This window comes from Cyprinus carpio, chromosome A5, assembly GCF_018340385.1.
Source record: "Cyprinus carpio isolate SPL01 chromosome A5, ASM1834038v1, whole genome shotgun sequence".
Classification (NCBI taxonomy): domain Eukaryota; kingdom Metazoa; phylum Chordata; class Actinopteri; order Cypriniformes; family Cyprinidae; genus Cyprinus; species Cyprinus carpio.
The window spans coordinates 1,850,001-1,874,761 of NC_056576.1; the positions used below are offsets into that span (position 1 = coordinate 1,850,001).

The 24,761-nt window shown below is 36.9% G+C and overlaps 1 protein-coding gene across 3 annotated transcripts in view; it reads right to left on the minus strand.

Annotated features, from left to right (window-relative positions):
• The window catches only part of LOC109053098 (netrin receptor DCC-like), a 199,352-nt gene that overhangs the window by 127,923 nt on the left and 46,668 nt on the right, over positions 1-24,761 (minus strand). For all 3 annotated transcript variants that reach the window (XM_042751244.1, XM_042751241.1, XM_042751233.1), the window contains exon 2: positions 11,287-11,610. In XM_042751244.1, the coding sequence (XP_042607178.1) occupies positions 11,287-11,610 (324 nt within the window). The remainder of the gene's footprint in view (positions 1-11,286; positions 11,611-24,761) is intronic.

The following is a 24,761-nucleotide window of genomic DNA, read 5'->3' on the forward strand; positions in this document are numbered from 1 at the left end:
GTGTGACGCTGTTTCGTTGAGAAAGCGAAACTACTTTGTTTTTGCCTTCCAAAAGAAAACATGATTATAAATCATGTTTATATCAGGTTTGTAATGGTTTTTATGTTTATGTCTTGTCGTTCTGGCCGGACAGGGCATCATAATATGTTAAGAGGCATAACATTTCTGTCACACGGTTGAGGCATTCGGCCAATCACAATTGGATTGTTAGATGGTCTTTGACTGCACTTGTTGTCTTTTTAATAAAGGTGAGTTTTGTTTTTATGGGCGTTTTTGTTTGTGAGGGTCATAGAGGAGAAACAATAATGTACTGTATGTGGAAAATAATGTTTTTTTTTTGAACCATAAACTTCATAAACAAATTTCATTACATCAAATACACCAAATAATGTTCTTTTTAGCAGCATCATATGACCTCTTTAAAGAGAACATAATAACAGACCCGCATATCTCTACTCTAGCGGTACTCAATGCTGAAAGTACACCTCGTCAACTATCGACCAAAAATGTAAGAGTCTCACTTCTTCACCTCAGAAAAACCCAAAATGCCCAGCATTGGACAAGCTTGAAATTATAGGGAAAATTAGCACTTTTCCAATCGGCTGACCATTCAATATCTCATACTGTTTTGACAAATGTTTCAATCTCAAGGATATTCTAATTTTTATGATAAAAGCATGCCTACAATGTCTTCCTATGTGCAATCTGTCAATATGGTACTTGTCAAATTACAACCCCTGTCTGCTACATCAAAATCAACAGGAAAATGAAAGGGTTGCTCACATCTTAAATGGGTGTTGTTGCTACAAAGGACTGTATGTGTCCAGACACTATCGCCTGGTTGATCTGACTGTAAAGGACTTGAAAACAATTCATAAAGACCAGCATACTACGGTTAAATTGAACTGGTTTTATCATAACACATCTGACAGTGACTATTTCAAAAACATTCCAAACTCTCCTGACACTGTGATTGTAAACAATGTTATTGTATATGTGTTTGTCGTTGAGGATGGCTGTTGTTTTGATCTGTATTTGGATACCTGCTATCTTTCCAAACTGCTGAAATATCAGCCATTGTTTGAAGCCATCCATCAACTTGATTATCATTGTAAGTTAATTACTCTAGTGTTTGGAAGTCTAGGTCATGTAAACAAGAATGTGATTAAAGGACTGCAGTTCAGTGGATTGCAAAAAAAGAAAACAAAAAAACTCACACAATTTTGTTCAGTTTCAGCCATTATAGGGAGTATGCAAATATGGAAATGAAGATGTTTTATCTATCCTTGAGTGTTGAATGTTATAAATATAAGGACTTGTGAATGTATGTTATCCATGTGTACCTGTCATCTTCCAAACTGACTTCCCAAGCTATTTGGATTCCGTTTTTGTTGCTTATCTTGTGGATCCAAATAAAAGAAGAAAGTGTGTGTGTGTGTGTGTGTGTGTGTCTGTGAGTGAGTGTGTGTGTGAGTGTGTGTGTGTGTTTGTGTGTGTGTGTGCGTGTGTGTGCATGTGCAAGTGTGTGTGTTGTTTTATATTTCTTAGTTCACAGAAGAAATGCTCAATCAATGCTATAATGCTAGTTTAGAGTAAAAATATGCAGTTATTGTCATAAAGTGACTAACACGGAGCTCAACTAAAAACGGTTATCATTTTAGTCTCTTCTGTTTAGTGTACAGTAACTGTTTTCTTTTGTATGCAATAGTGTGATTCTTTGGTCAAAAAAAAAAGTGTACAGTAACTGTTTTCTTTTGTATGCAGCATTGATTTCACTTTAATTTTAGTGTTATTTTGTTTTTATATTTATTTTTTATTATTATTTTTTGATTTTTAAAGTTTTTTGTTGTTAATGAATTTTTATTGTTATGGTGTTTTTTTGTGAAAATTCTGATATTGGGACAGCCCTTATTATCATTATTATTATTATTTATTTATTAAATATTCATATATTTCAAGATTGTATTTTACATTTAATATGTTATTATATGATATATTACAATATATATATATATATATATATATATATATATTATATATATATATATATATATATATATATAGTTATATAAATATATATTTTTAATATATAATATATCATACAGAGATTATTCAAATAATAGTGCTGGTGAATTGCCAAACCAGGACAGTAAATCACAGACATCTCATGTTATTAATCCATGAATTAACAAACTGTTAACAAAGCGTGATTCAGGAAAGCCGTCTTGAGGAACTGTGCATGCTGTGTATCTGCTGCAGGTGCGAGCGTTACGCGGCTCCACAGGTCAACACGCTTTGATGGACGGATCAAAGAACCACGGTGAATGCAGGAGCTTCATCTGAACACAGACACAGACAGACCAAAGATCCCATGCTGTAATTACTCCCGACCCGCACGGATAAAAGCCTCTCCTCCATCATCCTCTCCTCAGAACAGCCTGAAATATTCATGTGGAGTGTATGATGGAGGAGCGCCTTCAAAGAGCCACAGACGCTGAAACACCACACAATTCAGCTGCAGATTCCACACAATACTTGCTTAGACAAAATATTAGTATTTTTATTATTTGTTTGCTTTTGTTTAAAATGATTTATAATATTAAATATTAAGATAAATATTTATAATTTATATTTAATATTTTATTTTTAATCAAATACAGAAATAATAATATTTGTAACATTATTATATTAATATATTTGATTTTACTGATATATTATTTGATATTATTATTTAATATATTATATAATCCATCATAAGATGCACAATATAAGTGTTGATACTCACTGTGATTATGATTATGATTGTGAGTGAATACGGACTGTAATTTACCAGCAAAGAAATGCATGCGCAAAATATATTTAGGCCTAAATTAAAGATTTATGCATTTGAATTGCATATCAAAATTTCTGTGCATTTGGATTAATAAATAAATAAGCAATAAAGCAAAGCTCAGGCAATGACTGCATGACCGAATCTGTATTACGCTCAGTCCTGGTTCTGCTCATAGCTGGTACTAATGAAAATGTGAGGCTGTCCATGTGCTTTACTCAGAAGGCTAAACAATCAGAAGATCGTGCCGCAGCATTAGGCTTTATTTTGGGCCGTCTTCATCACAGTGCGAAATGTGAAATGAAGCCCCGACAAGAATCATTTCCTCACTGAACTGGTGTGCTTCTGCCAGGAAATCATATTCCAGATAAAGTTTCCCTGCAGACGGGAAATTAACGTCTGAATTCAAAGACTCATCAGACTCACATAAGCCACATTTTTCAGATCTTATTGAAAAGAACTGTCACAGTCCTAGAGCACTTTTTAATACAATAAACGCTGCTGTTAACCCCTCTGTTGGTGTTTCCCCTACCGAGTCCCTGTCTATGTGTGATACATTTCTTTGTGTGTTTCTTTGTTCCTATTTGCACTAGCATTCTGAGTCAGTTTGAACCTGTGACTTTGCCTTTTTTGCAAGATATTGTAGGTCAGCTTAAACCTTCTGGATCTGCCCTTGATGTTCTTTCCCTTAGGTTTTTTTAAAGACATTTTCGAGGTGATTGAATCTAATGTTCAAATGATTATGAACAATTGCCTTGAAACTGGGACGGTACCAGATGACATGAAGTATGCCATTATTCATCCACTTCTTAAAAAGCCCAATTTAGACCCGACAGTTCTGACAAATCTTAGGCCAGTTTCTAGAGAAAATAGTATTTCACATTCTGAATTGAAACAAGATTTCTGAAGCTTTCCAATCAGGTTTTAGAAAACACCACAGAAACAGCACTGGTAAAGGTTTTAATTGACATTTTATTGACTGGCAAATCTGCTGTTAGATTTGAGTGTAAGTTCTGAGTACTGTGCAGGCATTCGTGGAAATGCTCTTAAATGGTTTCAGTCCTATTTTACTAATCGAAGCTTCTCTGTTAATACTGGTGAATTTGCTTCAGGCGCAGCTCCTTTTACTTGTGGTGCTCCACAAGGCTCTGTTCTTGCTCCGATTTAATTCTCATTGTATATGCTTCCTCTGGGGTCAGCTTTTAAGAAACTCAATATGTCTTTTCATTGTCCACTCCTTCTGATGTGTGTTCATTGTGAGTGTGTGTGTGTGTGTGTGTGAGTGTGTACGTGTGCACTTGGATGGGAGAAATGCAGAGCATAAATTCAGAGTATGGGACACCATGGTCAGTCACGTTTATCTGATGCAGTTATTTTTTGCAGATGCTTTCTCAAATGTCTTCCAGTGCAATAAGCCAAACTGTAGTTATATTAAATACACACTCAATAAAAACTTGATATCTCATGCAGTGTAGTGTTAATTTTGTCAGCTATTTTCATTTTAGTCTTAGTCCCGTGTTAAAATGTCCTTGTTAGTTTTTATCGTATTTAGTCAACCTAGTCACGTTTTAGTCGACTAAAAGTCTCAACATTTTAGTCTAGTTTTAGTCCAAAGAAAACCTGAAGTATTTTAGTCTAGTTTTAGTCAATGAAAATGTATTATTATTAATTAACCATACGGCAGTATTAATTTTGCCAGCCATTTTTAATTTAGTCTTAGTATTACTGAAATGTACAATTTAGTTATCATAATTAGACAAACTTGTCCTGTTTTTGTTTATTCAGTAAAATGTATGAGCATTTTAGTCAGGTTTTAGTCAATGAAATGAATCACATTTTCATCATTCTGTATAATGGTTAAACTGAAAAAAGAAAAGTTCTCAAAATTATAATTGTAATGATTGTTGTCATTTGAGCAATTTACTTTTGCATTTCAGGTATTGCACTTTCTCCAGTGAGAACAAATCACTAGAATGTGGATACACACATAGTGTATTTTTACCTCATCTAGTGTACGGATTTATTATAGGCTTTTAATTAATTAATTCAAAACCAAAGATTTATGCAGTCTCTCTGTCTACATTATGAAAACAGCTGTTATAATTCCTAGTAATTCCACTAATTCCAAAATAGCAATAGTCAATATTTCTATTAAAACAACAGTGATTGATTAAGTGTATTTATTCAGCGATCACAATCACAAACATTATCCACAAGTTTCCAGCGCCCCATGAGGCCTTGCGTCAAAAGTGGGAGCGTCTTCCGGTTTGAAGTAAACAAGCGGGGCGTGACACTTATTCATTCAAGTGTCAGTCATTCAAGATTCAGCGATCCAAACTTGCTAATGACGTGGGAACACAACTTCAACAAACTTAAAAAGGGTGAAATAACAGTAACATTAACTTTACCATCCATGGTAGATGGTTGGGAGGATGGCCTGTTATCACGTACAGTCGCATTTTTAACCAAGTATTTTGTAGATTCAGTAACTTAGCCTGTGATGGTAAGACGACAAACAATTTGAAAAGCTAAGAGGCATATCAGTATCTACACAGTGATAAAGTCGGTCGGGTGTTATTTAAGGATGTCGGAAATGATCTTATGATTCTGAAAGCGGACACTGAGCTGCTCCAGAGCCTACATGCATCACATCATAGCATCAGTGACAGATAACATCACCAGGCACGAAATGCACCAATTTAACAGTGAAGCTCTGATTCGGGGATTAGAACTCTTGATATCTGGCAACCGCACTCATGAAAGCTCTCTTAGTAGAGGCGTGAAGAGCAGTCTGCAATAACATTTAGTCTCCTTTTTTGATTTGGTAAAGTTTTTACCTTTTTAATACATTTTAGTTTCGTCAACGAAACTGCATGTCGATATACCTGTAGTCTTAGTTTTTTTTTATTTAGTTTTTTGTATAATGTTTAAAAAGCTCGTCAACTAACATTGTTAACGAAATTAACAGTAATGCAGTGATGCTTCTCAAATAAATGCATCTTGTTTTAAAAATTTTTAGATATTTTTAAACTGGAAAGCACTGCAAAACGACTAGTTAAAGCTAGTAAAGAAATCATTTTTCATGAAGTCTCATTTTTTACTTTTACACTTTAAACAAGTGATAAGACTGCCGGTGCAATGAGATAAAACACAGTCGTATTAAAGACACAACTGATCAAAACAAGTCTTAATATCTCATGCAATGATGCTTCTCCAGGATATTGAAGAATCAAGAATTTTGAGATATTTTAACAGGAAAACACTAAAAGAAGGATCACTGAAACTAGTTAAGTCATTTTATGCAGATATTTTCACTTGTGAAAATAATAAAGCTTCTAGTGCATAAAGACTAAATACAGTCTTATTAAAGGCACAATCAATCAAAACAAGACTTACTATCTGACACAGAGATGCTTCTCAACTACATGTATCTTGTTCTTGGAATGTTTGGACATTTTAAATGTAACACAAAGCCAAAAGTATAATTAAAAGTAATTAAGAAGCCATTTCCCCCCATTTTTTTTTTTCATCTCATGCAGTGAAGCTTCTCAAATGAACTAAACTTTTTAAAAGACTTTTTAGACATTTAACTGGACAGCACATCCAAAAGATGAATCAAAACCAATTAAGAAGTGTTTTGCAGTGTAAATGTGTATGTGAGTTTGAAACGGCGTGATCTCAGAGGGTTTGTTTGTTGGTGATGGAAGCCTTTAACCCTGACGAGAGGCTGGTATTCTTCAGTCTGAACGAGCACGCTCTTCACTGACTCACACAGCGTCGAGTTCAGAGCCTCACATCCTGACATTTACAAAGAGAGTCAAACACGGCTGCTCCTTCTGAGGACCGTCTGTGAGCGTCTGAAAGGTTACTGATGTCACTTAGCTCTAACAGCCCACAATGCACTGCACTTTATCCGTTCACAGCAGAAGCACACACTCATGAGTTCTGAGAGAGTGAGAGAGGACCGGCTGATGTTTCTGACTTTATACCTCATATTTCTTCAGACCGATCCACTCTGATGCTCTAGACAACAGCAGCGATTGCACAACATTAACCTAGACTTCCAGAAACACAGCAGATGCACACACAGAAAAACACAAACGCTTACAGTTCTTATAAAAAATATTACAACTGAATTATTTTCATGTTCTGGAATTTCTGGGAGAGCTTCAGAAAATATATATGAAACACACACTTTACAGATGCCTCAAACCTTGCTGAGGGTCATCGCATCGCTTCTAATTATTAACGGTTCATATTAGGGGTGCACGATAAATATCGGCCGATAATTAACGCGCATCTTATCGTTCATTATCAGCGTGGATTTGCACAGTTAACAACGGCTCTGTGTAGTTACAGCTTGTGTATGTGAAATTTCAGTGTTGATGGATTTTAAAGTTGATTAGAGAACTGGCTTTACTGACAAGACGCACATTAATTATCGGCCGATATTTATCGTGCACCCCTAGTTCATATAATGTAATTTCACACCTACTAAGAAAACATTATTTCATTTATTTTGTTTATTATGAATATATTGTTTATATATTTTTATTTCACACCTACTAAGAAAAAAAAATATATATATATATATATATATATTAGTGCTGTCAAATGATTAATCACGATTAATCACATCCAAAATAAAAGTTTTGTTTACATAATATATGTGTGTATACTGTGTATATTTATTATGTATATATAAATACACACACACGCATGTATATATTTAATAATAATATGTTATGTTTATATATTAAATATATTTATATATAATATAAAATATAAGAATATAAATATATAAATGTATATACATGTAAATTATTTTCTAAATATATAATTTATGTGTGTGTATTTATACATACATAATAAATATACCCTTTACACATACATATATTATGTAAACAAAACTTTTATTTTGGATGTGTGATTAATCGTGATTAATGATTTGACAGCCCTAATATATATATATATATTTGATATATATATATATATATATATATATATATTTTATATATATATATATATAAAAAGATGAATTATTTGTCAATGATTAAATTATAAACTTATGAAAATATGTAAAGTAATTATTTCTAAATTAAATTATAGTTTACACATACATATATTACGTATTTTATAATGTTATAATAATTATGTTACAGTAGATAGTAAATAAATATAATAAATATTAAATACACATACATACATTTATTTATTTACTTATTTTTAAATCACACATAATATTATATATGATGTTATAATATACATAGAAATATATTTTTAGAAGCCTTAAGCTACTCTACCTTTTACCATGTTTAAGGGATTTCAGTTCCCAGAAACCACACTCTTTACCACAAACTTCACATGACAACAGGCTTTCATGAACACTGTCTGTTCTGTCCTCTTAAAAAAGACTATGTGGAGTCAATCAGGGCTTTCATGAAGAGTGTTTTATAAGCCACAACAGACAGACACACCACACACACACAGAGAGACAGAGACAGACAGACACACACACACACACACACACACACACACACACACACACACACACACAGACTCTCAGTTAATGACCTGCCATGAACACATCCACCGATGGGTCAAAACACAGCCGGGACTCTCGTCAAGTCATGTTTATTACTGTAGCGCTTTATACTGTACAGACTGTGTCAAAACAGCTTCATAGTGATAAACAGAAAATGATGGAAACTCAACTATTTATCAGTTCAATATCAGCTGCACAGCAGACTACAGTGTCATTATTCAGGTCAAGTCAGCTCAGTGTTGATTCTGATTCAGAATCATATTTTAATCAAGATCATGATATCTGCTTGTCTTGATTTATTAAATATAATCATGCATTGGTTATTTATCCTGAAAATGTTTGTTTTAATTTAGCATTTGTGTTATCTTTAGCGCTGGGTAGTAACTGATTAAATGTAATCTGGAACACGTTATCAGATTCTACAAGTTTATACTTGAAATTAGATAATTTTTTTGTTTTTTTTATGGATTGCATTACTAAATTTTTTTAACAATGTTGTAGAATTTTTTTTATTTTTTTTTTTCTTCGGAGTTTTTGAGAAGGTTTATGGTTAAGGGTCACATTGACATGCAGGCAATCAAATAAAATATTTCAAATTTGGGTGTTCTAGTTATTTTGTTTTTATTTATAAAATGATTAATTCATTTTAAATATTTTTTTTTTATAAATTAATTATTAGCTTTTCATCAACTCATAAACCCCCTGCAGTTCTTTCATTTACTCCAATTCGGGAAACCCTGGAGTGATTTAATGTTTAATGCATTCCATGATGTTGATAACGAAGAATCAAATAGTTCTTATTTCTCTTTTTTTATAGCAATAATCCCATTCAAATCTATAAGTAGTCAGAATACATTACCTAGAGTGAGTAATCTAGACTACATTACTGACTACAACATTCACCGTGTCATGTGTAACCAGTCACAGACTACAGTTTGTAAGTAATGCACCTAGCACTGGTTAACATGCGTTTGTAATTAGGTGCGGTTGCCAGATGCTAAGAGATTAAATCCCCCAATCAGTGCTTTTCTTTTAAATTGATTTTCCGCCCAGTGTTTTACTTAGTGCTGGTCTTAGACTTCTAGGGGCCCAAAAAGTTTAACCCCAAAAATGATTAACTAAATGACCAAGGCAGCAGGGATTTAAGGCTGCTGTCACTTTAAGACTGAATGCAGAGATGTAGCCTAACACACTGACAAGCATTTGATTACCTTTCCAACTGTTTATCTTCACTTAAGACAAAACTGAGTGTGAAAACTCACCAATATAGACATTTTAACATATGTTTGTGTGTATTTGTGCATTTAAGTGCATGACCAAGGCATGTGGTGTTGGTTTGTTGAGTTCTGATGTAAGACGTTATCTCGCGCTGCGGGTCAACCGAACGATGCATATATTACAGCAAGGACCTGCTGCACGAGGTCAATGCTATGGTAATGAAGCACATGTGAATATCTTATACCTGTGTGTGTGTCCATATTAAAAGTAAAGTGATGAAGTGTGTTAATGTAATTAGCAGGAGCGCATGAACAGCAGGTTTAATGACTCGTCTGTGTTTGTTCATCATCATGAGGAACGCAAACACAGTTTGCACAACAAAACATCAAATAAAACGTGACAACTTCCCCCGACTGGACATTACTGAAAAATACTACAATTCAACCTTCAGTAGATCCAACCTTATTTTAACATGAGAACAGCCTTTGCAAGAATTTTTTTAACATGAGAACAGCCTTTGCAAGAATTGTGATTAGGTGCTTTCAGTATTCGCTTGCAGTTATTTTACTCTGCTGTTTGTTTTTATATTATTTAACATAAACACACTGGTTTGAAGTGTGAATAGCTGTACCGTTTACTGCTCTTTGTTATTCTTCTAGTTATTTCCCTATATTTCCTGAAGCTCAAAGAGTGAAGCAGCGCTTGCAACACAAAGGTCATGGGGTCGATTCCTAGGAAATGCATGAACTGATGAAAATGTAAATGTGCACTTTAAATGCAGTGTAAGTCGCTTTGGATAAAAGCATCTGCCAAATGCATGAATATATAAAATATCTGAAGCAAACAGTTCAGTCCATCTCAGAATATCTTCAGTGCTTAATCTTCTTCAGTATACTGCAAGTCGACAACTTGAGTTTTTGTGACATTTTTCTTAGTGCAATTTTGTTTCTTGTTGTAGTTTTATATGAAAATCTTATATCTTTTATATACAGTACCTGATTTCTAAATGTTTTTAATGAAGTCTATTCTGCTCACCAAGGCTGCATTTAATTGATTAAAAATACAATAAAAACAGTAATGTTTGGAAATATTGTTACAACATGAAAAAAATAAATATATGTATAATATATATATATATAAAATTTCTATGTGAGTATCTGTTTGTTTGAGTGTAATGTATTTCTGTGATGTGCAGCTGTATTTTCAGCATCATTAGTCTTGTCTTTGTTGTATGATGTTCTTAAGTAATTATAATAAATTATAATAAATTATTCTAATACTCAGTTATTATTGGTGCTCAGTTATTAATAATGGCTCTTATTATTATAAATGTTAAAAGCAGTTTTTGCTGCTTAATATTTTGTGGAAACATTTTAATAGTAGTGTATCAGTTTTCACAAATATATTGTGCAGCACAACTGTGTTCAACATTGATAATAATCAGAAATGTTTCTTGAGCAGCAAATCATCATATTAGAATGATTATTATGTGATGCTGCTATTTTAATTGTATTAATATTTCACTGTTTTTACTGTAAAATGTTCCCGACAGGTATGGTAGCAGAAGTCTTGCACATTCGACAACGAGCCCCTGATTCCTCTATATTCATAAAGTCAATATGAATCCACATCTCAGACTCTCTCTCGTGTGCTGAAGAATCAGCCGGTCAGGACGGTCTCGGACTGCTCTTACCGGCGACGGTGACTCTCGCGGTGCGGCTGACGATGGCTCCGAGGCCCTCCAGCGTGGCCAGGCACTGGTACGAGCCCTCGTCCGGCCGGTGGTGACGCGAGTGCAGCACGTTCTGCACCAGGAGTGATCCGTTGGACAGCAGCTGTCTGCGCTCGTCCACCACCGCGCTCAGCAGCACGCCGTCCTTCTTCCAGGAGATGACCGGAACGCCCTGATCCGAGCGCGCCTCGCAGTCCAGCTGCAGCACACCGCCCCGAACCGTCACCGCGTCCTGAGGCTCCAGCACGAACCGCAGCTCCACGAAAGACCGCCGGGCGTCCGAGCCTGAAGACGGACAGAGAGAGAGAGAGAGAGTGTTAGAGATTCACAGAAGATCAGCACAGCATTTTCATCACTTGAAATGAACATGAAACAAGCTTTGACATGAAACAGAAAAACACTAAACTAAGAACTAATTTAAAATATTGATAACTAAAGTAGCACCTCTTTTATACTCAAACAACAGGTTTCCTGCATCCGAACGCTGGTGTGTGTGTGTGTGTGTGTGTGTGTGTGTGTGTGTGTGTGTGTGTGTGTGTGTGTGTGTGAGTGAGTGAATGAAGGCACCAGGCGCTTCAGTGTGTCTTCCCTGAAATGCATTAATGTGTTTTGGCTTTCATTCACCAGGTTTCCTGCGAGCCTCCGCAGCGCGTTCATCAGACGCTGATAATTCAAATGCTAATTCATACCTGCTGAGAAGCGCCTCATTCAGTCTGTGTCTGTTTTTGTGTGAGGAGACGATACTTCAGCGCTCAGCGTGACAAAGCTTCACCGCACGGATCCATCAGCACACACACCTCGCTCATTACGCAATAGTTTGTTAATTTGATCAGGCTTTCAGCTGCTGATGAGAGGCTGTTCACACAAGACCTGTTTCTGTTCAATAGCAGTGAAACGGAGCAGAACCGGGTCCGAGACGCGTTTTAACGTGACACAAAATCCTAAAAACATGTAAATGATGCATTCAATCAAAGATTTGGAATAATTAGGATGTTTTAATGTGAAAGAAGTCTCTTCTGCTCACCAAAGCTGCATCTACTTGATCAAAAATACAGTAAAAATTTGTGAAATATTATTAGAATCTAAAATGTTTCCTATGTGAATCTCTGTTGAACTGTAATGTATTTCTGTGATGTGCAGCTGTATTTTCAGCATCATTACTCCAGTCTTCAGTGTCACATGATATTCAGAAATCATTCTAATATGATGATTTGCTGCTCAAGGAATATTTCTGATTATTATCAATGTTGAAAACAGTTGTGCTGTACAATATTTTTGTGGAAACTGGGATACATTTTATTTTTCAGGATTCACAGATGAACAGAAAGTTTAAAAAAAACAGCATTTATTTGAAATAGAAATCTTTTACATTATAAATGTCTTTACTGTCACTTTCATCAACTTAATGCGTCCCCGATGAACAAAAGCAGTAATTTCTTTCTTTTAAAATAAATAAATAAATAATTAACCCAAACTTCTGATTTTTGTTGTGTATTTTTGTTTTAAATATAATATATTGTTTTTTTTATTAAAGTTTTGATTTGATCAGAGGAATAAATTACAGTTTACAATAGATTTACAGAGAAAACAGCTGTTTGAAATTGTTATAATATTGTGAAATTTTTGCTGTTTTTTTTTTTTTTTTTTTTTTTTTTGATGCAGTCTTGGTGAGCAGAAGATACACTAAATAATCTTAATTATTCTAAACTTTTGACCATTTTAAAACTTTTCAAACTTTCTGGCCTGGCTTTCTTAAGCCAACTTCAAAGTTTGTCTCAACATACTTTTGTTATCTATGGACCAACAACACGTCAGAAGAAGAACACATTCAGTGTGCAGCGAAGGACTTCAGCTCTATTTAACATGTTGAATTCATTCAGCAGAATTGCAGACTTCCATCACAATCAGCCCTGAAACGCTGGTCTGGACGAGCTCTTCAGACACAAACACACAGAAGAAGACTCTCTGATGAAGCTCAAACGCTTCAGCATCACTCAGCAAACACATCTCCATCGCTCTTCTTCATGGATGCCGTCCTGAGATGGAAATACTTTTACAAAGACAAAAAGAGGACAGAAGAAACGGGACGGAGCAGAACGGATGTGAGGAGAGATGGAGAGCATCCTTTATTTGACGCACTGAAGCAGATGTAATTGAAAAAAACCTGTCAGGCTTCCCTCAGCGGCAGATTTTAATGCGATAGTCTGACAGAACGACTCGCTCCGCATGTGCAATGAGGCAGATGGACGGATGTGGATCTGATGTTTTTAACACACACACACACACACACTTCATCTGTAGATATGAGTCTCACTGCTTCACTAAAACACATCTAACTCTCATCTATGTCACACAGACTTACAGCATCACATACTGTCCCACCATATACATGCTTCTCTGCGTAAACTTGTTTTCAAATCCAGGCCATACTGCAAGCAATACAAACATATACATACATTGGGATTTGGATGGATGGACAGATGGACAGATGGACGGATGGACGGATGGACGGACAGATGGGGAAAGGATGGATGGATGGATGGACGGACGGAAAGATGGAGAAAGGATGGATGGATGGATGGATGGACGGTTTGATGGATGGACGGATGGACGGACAGATGGGGAAAGGATGGATGGATGGATGGATGGACGGACAGATGGAGAAAGGATGGATGGATGGATGGATGGATGGACGGACAGACGGACGGATGGACAGACAGATGGATGGATGGATGATGGACGGATGGGTGGATGGATGGACGGACGGACGGACGGATGGATGGACGGACGGACGGACGGACGGACGGACGGATGGAGGGATGGACAGACAGATGGATGGATGGATGGACGGACGGATGGAGGGATGGACGGATGGACAGACAGATGGATGGATGATGGACGGATGGATGGATGGACGGACAGATGGACAGATGGAGGAAGGATGGATGGATGAATGGACGGATGGATGGTTTGATGGAGGGATGGATGGACAGACAGATGGACGGATGGATGGATGGATGGATGATGGACGGATGGATGGATGGACAGACGGATGAACGGATGGATGGACAGATGGACGGATGGATGGGCTGATGATGGATGGATTGATGGATAGATGGATGGGCTGATGGATGGATGGATGGACAGATGGATAGATGGCTGGACTGATGGATGAATGGAGTTGTGTGTCTCCAGGCTCAGGCTGAAGCAGCAGAGATTCTCCTGATGCTCAGATAAAGGCTACAGAGCTGCACAGGCGTGACACAGAGCAGATTCGCTGGACAGAGACACAAACTCCATCCTGTTCATCTCACAGAAGGTGGTTCTGAGAGAAAGCACAGGAGAGACTCTGTCTCAGAGAAACTGTGACTGAACACTACTCTCGAGGCAGCAGTAGCGACCCGAAACAGATTAAAGCGAATGCGCCGGCTCTTCGTGTGGTTTGATGTGGACGAGCAGGACGTTATTATCCTGCTGCAGTTCAAACACGCGTAGAGGTCAGAGAGTCCATCAGAAAAACCATTCATACTGAGAAAATATGACAAACACACGGGACGAGAGTAACTCTGATCAACACTAAACCACAGACCGAGAGAGAGTGTGTGTGTGTATGAGTTTAGCCGGTATTCCCTATGTTATTTCCCCACAAAGACTGTAATACCAGTACATTTTGTCCTTGTGGGGACATTTTTAGGTCCCCATGAGGAAACAAGCTTATAAACCATACAGAATGAAATGTTTTGATAATCTAAAAATGCCTGTAGCTTTTTGTGTGTGTGTGTGTGTGTGTGTGTGTGTATTAGAGCTCCATTGGTTCGGTCTCATGCTGAGATGTGAATCTTGAGCATCTATTAATGATGGAAAGAAATGTGGATCGGAATCATCTTCAGGAGCTCTTCACACACTCCATCAGCTCATTGTGTTTGTGTTGAAGGCCAGGATGATGCCGATTCGTCTCCTGAGTGCTTTAATGGCTCTAATGAGGCTGTGCATTAAATTACAGCAAAAAAAAATAATAAAAAAAGAGAGTGTGGTTATAAGTGTCTGAGATGACCAACATGTGATCTAATGCTACATATCACCATATAGTGCTGTAAATACACGTCTCAGTGATTGTTATTGATAGTTTTTAGTCATATGCAGTGTTGGGGGTAATGCTTTACAAGTAACAACAATCCCATGAAGCCTTGCAAAGGACGATAAAAAAAAAAAAAAAAAAAAAATGTATAAATTTGAAACTATTGATTTCATTAATATAATTAATATTTTGAATCTTTTTGTTTGTTTGTTTTTATATTTTTCCTTTTAATTTTAATTTTCGTTAAATTTTTCATAACTATAAATTGTGTAAGCTCTGAATGGACAGTTGCGTGAGGCACCTCACATTTACATCTGCAAGACGTACTTTTTAGAGTGTTTGCTCATTTGCAATACATCTACAGGACGTTTTCTATCAGATGTCAAATAGACGTTTAGCAGATGAATGAATGTAAAACTGACCACTTAGAGACGTCTGTCAGATGTTTGTAGACAGCAGTTGCTTTCCAGATGAAGTGATCTTTAACAGACGTCTTGCAGACTGTGGAATATGTGGAGCGTCTCTCGTTATAGCGCGCGCGCTGTATGCCGGTCGTGCTCATTAGCGTTGTCCCGCAGGTGCGTCAGTCTGTCAAACGCGCTCCAAACCACCGCTCATGAGGGTCAAACGGCTGTCCCAGAATGCTTCACGCTCAGCCAATCACAATGCTGCGGCGTCTCAGGTGCATGTTGTTTGAGCGATCAGAGCCGCGAGCGATCCGCGTAATTAGTATGCATTAGTTGACTGAGTAATTTGGCGCGGTTTGTTTTGTGCAGACGGATATAAATCATGTGTCGTGGACGGCAGTCATAAAGAGAGAGAAAGAGAGACTCGTGGCTTTGATAAAGACACATGCTAATTTCCACAGGCTGGTGCTGAGCTATTGAGATGGATGAGTGGAGGCGCGAGACTTTCAACGCTCCAGACGGCTCGCGCTCACTGTCTCACGCTGCTCTTCTGTGTTTAAACACCCTCGTGGATTCTGCATTCGTAAAGTGAAGTGACGTGACATACAGCCAAGTATGGTGACCCATACTCAGAATTGGTGCTCTGCATTTAACCCATCCAAAGTGCACACACTGGAAAACCACGGGGAAACGACTTTCTAGAAATGCTTCTCTTTTGTTGACAACTTGTGAAGATGTTTGCCGCATGCTGTGTTCGTTATTAAGTTTGTGTGGAGCAGCATTTACTATAAACCGTGAAAAGATCAGAGTGAAACACGCAGCACATACTTATATAACTGCTAAACAGTTTTTGCGATTTGATTATTAATTTCAGGCTCTGGCTGCAGCTCTGTGAACATCGTCTGACAAATAAACAGCAGCATTAATCGAAGTTAAAGGCTGATTTGCATAATTTATTCCGTTCTCCTGGGTAATTGCGCTTTAGTCAAATGAGCAGCGGCATCAGAGAACTCAAGGTCTCATACCTGTGCTGCATTAAACACACGCATGTGACTGAAACACAATGAAGAAGCGACTCACCGGAGCCTCTGCTCTTCACAAACACTGATGAGCCAGTGTGATTCATTAAATCACAAGATCCTAAAATAAATAAATAGCTGACCAAATAAAAACAATCATAATACTATTATAGCTGTTGTTATCTGTCATCATTTAGTAACGCTCGTGTCATTATAAACATTAAAGAACATATTCTGAAGACCATCAGGGTTCAAACTACATTAAACCCCACTGACTTTCATTGAAAGGACAATACAACCCTCAGACTTGCTTCTTTTGTGATTCACTGAAGAGAGAACGTCTCACAGGTGTAGATGATGACAGGAAGATCATTTTGAAGATCAGTAATCGTGTTTTGACCTGACCTGATCATCTCATATACAGACAGACTGATTCATTATTAATAAGCAGGATCTTTATGATTTTGATTAATGTTTCTGCTGGTTGTCAGGTTGCATCTCTCTCTGACACAGCCGCAGTGTGTTTGTGGGATGTGTGTGTGTGTGTGTGTGTGTGTGTGTGTGTGTGTGTGTGTGTGTTCGAGCCCCTTCTGTGCTCCAGACTCAGTGCGGTGAAGCAGCTGCCGTCTCACCCTGATCTCCGCTGGTCCCCGGGGAGCCGTTAGCAGGGCGGTGTGTTTCGGTGCTGCTGTGATGGTTGAGCGTCGCGTCAGGAGGATTTCTTATAGCTAGGCATGTGTTGATCATACTGGTTGGTCAAGCTGATCAACTCAGTTTACCAGTTTAGCAGGAGTTAGCAGCGCGTCACTGGTTAAGAACTGACCAGCTGTCTGTGGTTTCCGAAATACTAGTCCAACAGATCCATTTGGGATGAATTTAAGTGGAAGAGTTAACTGAATCGATTGCATAGGCATATCATATTTGATCATCAGGCTCTTATGGCTCATATTGTCTGATAGAGTGAGAATATGGAGGAAAAAAACAGCTCGATTTTAGTTAACTCTATATCTGCAGTAATGTGTCTCGGTGAGATGAGATGTAAATGATCCAAACATATAATGCAGTGATTGAGAGATGAAGAAATAAAGGCTCCTCAGAAGATGTGAGATGTTCTGGAGGCTTGTGAAGATCATTCCTCCGCTGAGGAACAGTGAAAGTAAAGCTTCTGGAGACAAATGCTCCTCAAAAGATCCTGATGATCAGATTTGAGACTCTAAAACATGATTGATGGAGAATCAAGTAAAGCTGAGCTGCTTCAGTCCAGTAAGAGTTCATCTGGAGATATTACTGCAGTTATTCTGACCTTTACTTGATCAAAATCACTCAAGATCTGACACCAGAAGCAGCAGCTGAAGCTGATTACACTAAAAGAGCTCTGACTGGATAAACACTCTGAACTCTGAACCAGAGACAGAAGGTGTGGAGGAGATTGAGTGAGACAGCAGAGTTTGATCATTTATAACTCATTTTTTAGCTAGAAAAGCAAAGCTAGATGTTGTAGGGTCTGGTTTCATGTTCCTCACTGTGAGATCTGATGTTGAGGGTTTTTATGGGTTGCTCTCTCTCTCTCTCTCTCTCTCTCTTTCTCTCTGTCTCTGTGTCTCTCAACCGCAGACAGGATGTTTTAAATGATTAAAGATGTTACAGTGAGTTCAACACTCTCAGAACGGGATTATCGGGATTAAATGCAAAGGTCAGACCTGTGGGAGTGTGCGCGCGTGTGTGTGTGAGTGTGTGTGAGGTTCTTGTTTATCACAGTAGAAAGCGAAGGTCTATCTGAGAGTGTTGCATTGTGGGAAATGCTAACATCAAAACTAGAACTGAGTATAATGTCTTTGAATTGAGTTTTAATGTTTTCTCAGTGTTTCACTCGTAAGAACGTCAAAGTACTGATGACTGACCTACAGGAGTGTGTGTGAGTGTGTGTGAGAGATCGATAAGGTGACCGGACACACCGTAACCATGGTGACAGGCCATAATGAAGAGATGAGGAGATATGAGAGAGTGGACGGGATCTGAGGAGATCAACACACACACACACACACCGTCATGCGATCAGGGGTTCATCTGTATGTTTACTAAAATCATTCTTCAGCAGCTAGTCTGGATTAAAACATGAAATCACATGAAATAATGTGATCATAAGAGTCTGATTCCTGTCTGTCTGTCTGAAGCTTCTTCTGGTTTCAGGTTGAACCCCAGCATCAGCTCACTGCCCGATCGATCAGAGTGATTGATGGACGGATGACTGAGCAGAAAGACGGATGGATGGAGGGATTGATTAGGATGGACACTGAGAGTCTGAGATGGAACAGAACCACTTCAATTCAGACTAACCACATGACTAACTATAACCTGAAACAGAAACACAATACAGTCAGATTCAGAATCTAATCAAACTAACTCTGAGTCACAGAGAAAAACACCGATCAATGGCTCTTTCTATTCAAAATGATATTATATATTTATATATATATATATATTGTGTGTTTGTGTGTGTGTGTCAGGGGGGGGGGGGGGGAGAGACAGAGAGAGAGAGAGAGATTCGTTTTTTATTTATTATTAATTTATATACAATTATTTTTTCATAAATAACAAATAATTTTATGTAATTATTTATGAACTAATTATATATAAATTAATAATAAATGAGAAAATACATTAAAAAATGATTAACTAAATATTAATATTCATTTAATTCAAATATGAACTATTAATAAATAATAAAATAATAAACAATAATAATTAGGTATACTCGATACTAATAATAATTCATAATAATTTCTATAAATGAATGAATGAATGAATTTAGAAATTAGTATTTATGTATTTGTACAAAAACCTCTACATAACAAAAAACAGACATATTACATATTTAAGAGATTGATCCAGATTCTTGTGGTCCTCACACTGAGATTGATTGTAATTTCACTGATATGGATGAGTCTGAGCTGGTAACAGCAATCAGCTGAACTACTGAAGCAGCTTCAGCCAGCGATCGATACGATTGAATGTGATTGATTCAGGATATATCCTCTGCTGACAGACACTGCAGTACTGATATCCATCAACCCCCCGCTCTGAGTTACTGTACGGACAGAACATTCACTCAGCTTCACTACTGAAGGCCAGAGGAATCAGAGGAGACGCTCCTGTTCTCCAAACGCGGTCAGACATCATGTGTGCCACACTGACTGTTCTCTGATGAGAGACGAGACAAGCACATCACATCAGCACACCTGATCAACACCAGATCCGCAGGCTCGAGTCAAAGTGAAGATGATCAGCAGCACTCTTCAAAATGGTTATTTGACCGAATATCAGCACAGATTTATCGTCCGGATTCATGTCTCCGTACAAAGTTGAAGACCACGTCCAGAATAACACACGAGAACTGGAACAATCGACGATGACCTGGACAACTTCAGAACAATACCCACATTCAAATGTGAAGGAAATCAGAGCATTCTGGGAAATAGGAAAACATGCTTATGGATAATTTATACTGAAAACAATTAAATCATATTCACATATAAGTTTGTCCAATTCTGGATCATGGATTCAAAAAAAGAGAACAGAATTCAAAATCAGACATATACCAAAATATTATTAAATAAAAAATATATATATTAAAAATGAACTAAATAAAAATTACCAAATAAAGCTAAACAAAAAAAAAGGAAAAAAGGTTAAAGTTTAAACTATCAATACATTTAAATTCAATGGAAAAAAATATTTAATTGTGTATATACTGTATATGTGTGTGTGTGTGTGTGTGTGTGTGTGTGTGTGTGTGTGTGTGTGTGTGTATATATATATATATATAAAATAAAATACAAATATCAAAATGCTGTATTAATTCAAGATAATCATCAAATAGTCTATGTTCTTTGTGTACAAACATGTTTATGGGTAGTCCATGCTGAAAACAAAAACAAATGTAGCCTATTATTAATTATAAAAGCATTTTAATTCCCTTGAAATTAATATAATATTTGATATTAAATATTTATATATGTAATATCATATTTAATATACATATATATATATATATATATTTTTTTTTTTTTTTTTTTTTTTTTATATATGTATATTTGTTTTGATGAAGTGAATTATGTTTTGTTGAGTTTTGGGGGGTTATTTTTTATAAATATTTTTATAGGTGGTTTAGTTTTGTTATGGTATACTGGAATTCATGTGAGCATGTAATATTAATGTAAAAGGTTGCAGTATTCAGGATAATGAAAGCATGAAGCACATGTTTACTGTGAGGATCTGAACTCTCGACACTCACACTTACCAGAGAAACAGGTATGCACTTTGAGCATGTAATATTAACTTAAAATAATTCATTAATTATTCTTTTGTTTTTTTAGTAAAATTATTTTTTAGAAGCTTTTTTAGAGATTTTTGTTGTTTTTGTTTATAATCACTAGATGCCTGACTGTCCACATCGAGAGGTTTACAGCTGGACGAGGATGGAAACGACATATAAACTTATAATCATGAAGGTTTTCTATATAGTGTGTGTATTTCTGGCTAGTCTAGCACTTTAACAGGTTAAACCAGTCGCAGTCTGACGTTAATCTGTAATTTAACAGTAACGTTCAGAGAGATCAGCAGATGACAGAGAAATGATTGAGGTCTGGAGCTGTTCTGCTCTTATTTCTGTATCAGTACTTAAAACTGTGTAATCTTCATGTTCATATGAGCTCAGGCCGCGACCGCAATCAAACCCTGCAGCGCTCTGTCACGCACCTGTCACTCTCGGCACGCGGCACGCTGTTTAACACTATCGGCTGGATCGGCGGTAATAAAAGCTCCAGAAACACCGCAGGTGAAGCCCGTGGGTTTGAGTTTGAGACGACACACGTGAGAGGAACACACATGAACCGTGCTCATCACATCCTAACGACATTTGAGAGCAATGCTGGCTTCAGTTTGGGTCTGTTCCTCACACCAAACACACGTGACTCCAGAAGACTGGAATATACTGCTTACACAGTCATACATACTCACAGAGAGCGTTTTTACTTTTTGGAACTTAACTTTTGATAACATTACTATTAATTAAAAAATTTAATTAAAAAAAAAAAAATTGCATGAATTAAATTGCATTAATATTAAAGAAGCAAAACACTCTTTGGAGAGTTACAAGCTCTTGGTGCATAAAGAAGATCTGTAAAGTTGCAAAGACTAAAGTCTCAAACCCAAAGAGATATTCTTTATCCAAGTTAACACTCGTCCACACCCCCCTGAAACACCTCGTTCTAACACGCCCCACATCTCTACGTCACTGTCGGGATGATTTGCGTAACTGTGGGTAGTTTTGAATAAGGACGAGGTGTTAACTTTTATTATGGAGGCGTACCTTTTATTCTCGTTGTTGTATTGTTGTTTAGGCGATTTGTGTTTCACTGTGAAAGAGAAACTACTTTGTTTGTTCTTCCAAAAGAGGACACGACTAGAAATCAGTGGTTAAGATGTATTTCAACACTGTTCCAGAACAGTTCAACCCAAATATTCAGATGTGTGCAGCAAATTTTATGGAGGACTGTTTCCTGATCCTGGGACAGAAGACTACAATGCTGGTGTCTGTTCTATAAAGTGGGGCAATAGCGACTTTGCGAGAACAGTCTGGCGCTTCTGACTCACAGCCTGTAAGTATGTTTTCATATTTAAAGAATTTGTCAATGATGATTCAAACGCTAGTTTTGAGCAGTGTAGAGTAGAGAGCTTATTGTTTGTCGTTTCTCCAATCACAAATGAAGACATGGTTTTATGTTTACGCAGCGCGATATGCAACGCACACATAAAAACACAGTATAAGTCATTATTATCAGTAATTATGTCCCCACTGGATGCAACAAATGCCTTGTTTGTAATGGGTTTTATTGTTTTTGTCTTGTGGCGCCGGTGTTCTGACTGGGACACACATCACAGTATGTTAAGGGACGTAACATTTCCGTCACACGCTTGAAACATTCGGCCAATCACAACACACTGGATAGCTAGCCAATCACAGCACACCTCACATTTCAGAACGAAGAGCTTTGTAAAAATCGACGCGTTTCAGAAGGCGGGGCATAGAGGAGAAATAATAATGTACAGTATGTGGAAAATAATGTGTTTTTTGATCCTTAAACCACATAAACAAATTTATTTAATTAAAATAAATAAAATAATTTTTTTTTTTTTTATTAATGATTTATTTTATTTTAATTATAAACAATTTAAAAATACATCAATATTAATTAAATCATGAAAAAAATCTTTCTAAATTTATTTTTAACACATTAATATTAAAAAGAAAAAAATATTTAATGCAATTTATTTGATTTAATTTAAAAATGTAAAACATTACATTATATGAAATCAAAATAAAAAAAAAACATTCATATTAATTAAAACATGGAAAAATGTAAATTGCATAAATATTAAAAAGTAAAAAACATTAATGTCAAATTTAAAAATGCAAAAACAATCACATTAATGTAAAATTAAAAATAAAACAAAAAAAGCATAAATGTAGAAATTTAAAGATTACATCAATATTAAATAAAAAAATAAAGAAAGTTACAAAAAAACAAAACAACAACATTAATATTCAATATAAGAAATTAACAATTACATAATTATTTCATAACATTAAAATTGCATTAATGGGTATTGATTCTTTTAGGCGAGATTCTTTTAATCTGCTGACATATTCCTTTAAAGGTTTCAGTGCACCAATGTAATTGTGAATACACACGAGTACAATGAAGAAGCAAAACCTGCACACACACACACACACACACACACACGCTCTCTGTTGTAAAAGATGCTCCTTCACTAAATGACTCGTCATCTTTCTTGTATACAGCCGTGTCACGCTGTAATTACTGAGCGTCCAGAGAGCTTTTAAAGCGGCCCGTGTCATGAAATGCTCTATAAATACAGAGGAATTATTATGATAACATAAAGGCTTTATTATTGCATCCGCTCGGAGCAGCAGCAGCATGAGTGATGTGAAAGTGTTTCTAACGCTTGTGTTTGTGCTGCTCATGACTGCAGTTTACTGTAGACCATCTGACATCATGTGTGTGAGGGGTCAGAGGTCGACTGACAGACGTTCACTGCTCCTGTCATCACAGATCACTCTCTCTCTCTCACACACAGCACTCAGAAGAGCATGTTAGTGTGTTTCAGAGAGTAAAACACACAGATTAAAGTTTTTTCTTAATCTTGCTGGCCATTTGGCTCCTGCAGCACTTTATTAAAAGCTTTTGTCAAACGCAGCTGCCCTAGAAATACTGTAACAGTCTGTGCTGACCTCTGACCTCTCGCCCGCTGCCCCCTCTGCTTTGTCTGAAGGTTAGCGCTGGCGTCTGGAGTTTAATCGGCCTCCCGCCAGAGTCTAATCACACAACGTCAACTTACTGCTGTTCTTTCAGGGAAAAGTCTGGATGGGTTATTACAGGCTGTTCAAGCACACAATACAACAATCGACATCTCGTTCGTGCTGTTTACTAGGACAAGCATCACTATTACTAGTGCTCATGCCGATCAAAAACACTCACACTGAGTACTGAACCTCTGCTCTGACTAACTCACCCTGCAGCGTTTGTGCTCCAGACATGAGTGACACAAAAATCCCACTCGGAATACCCTAGCAACCACATAGCAACAGACTAACAACCACTCCACACTCCCTAGCAGCTGCATAGCAACCACTCACAACACCTTAGCAACTGCATAACACTCAGAATACAGAACACTCAGAACAACCACCCCACACACCCTAGCAACCACATACCAACATATTAGCAACCACCCTACACACCCTAACAACCGCATAGAAAACACTGAGAATACCCCGGCAACCAAACAGAACACCCAGTAACTGCATAGCAACCACTCAGAACACTCTAGCTACCATTTGGCAACTTC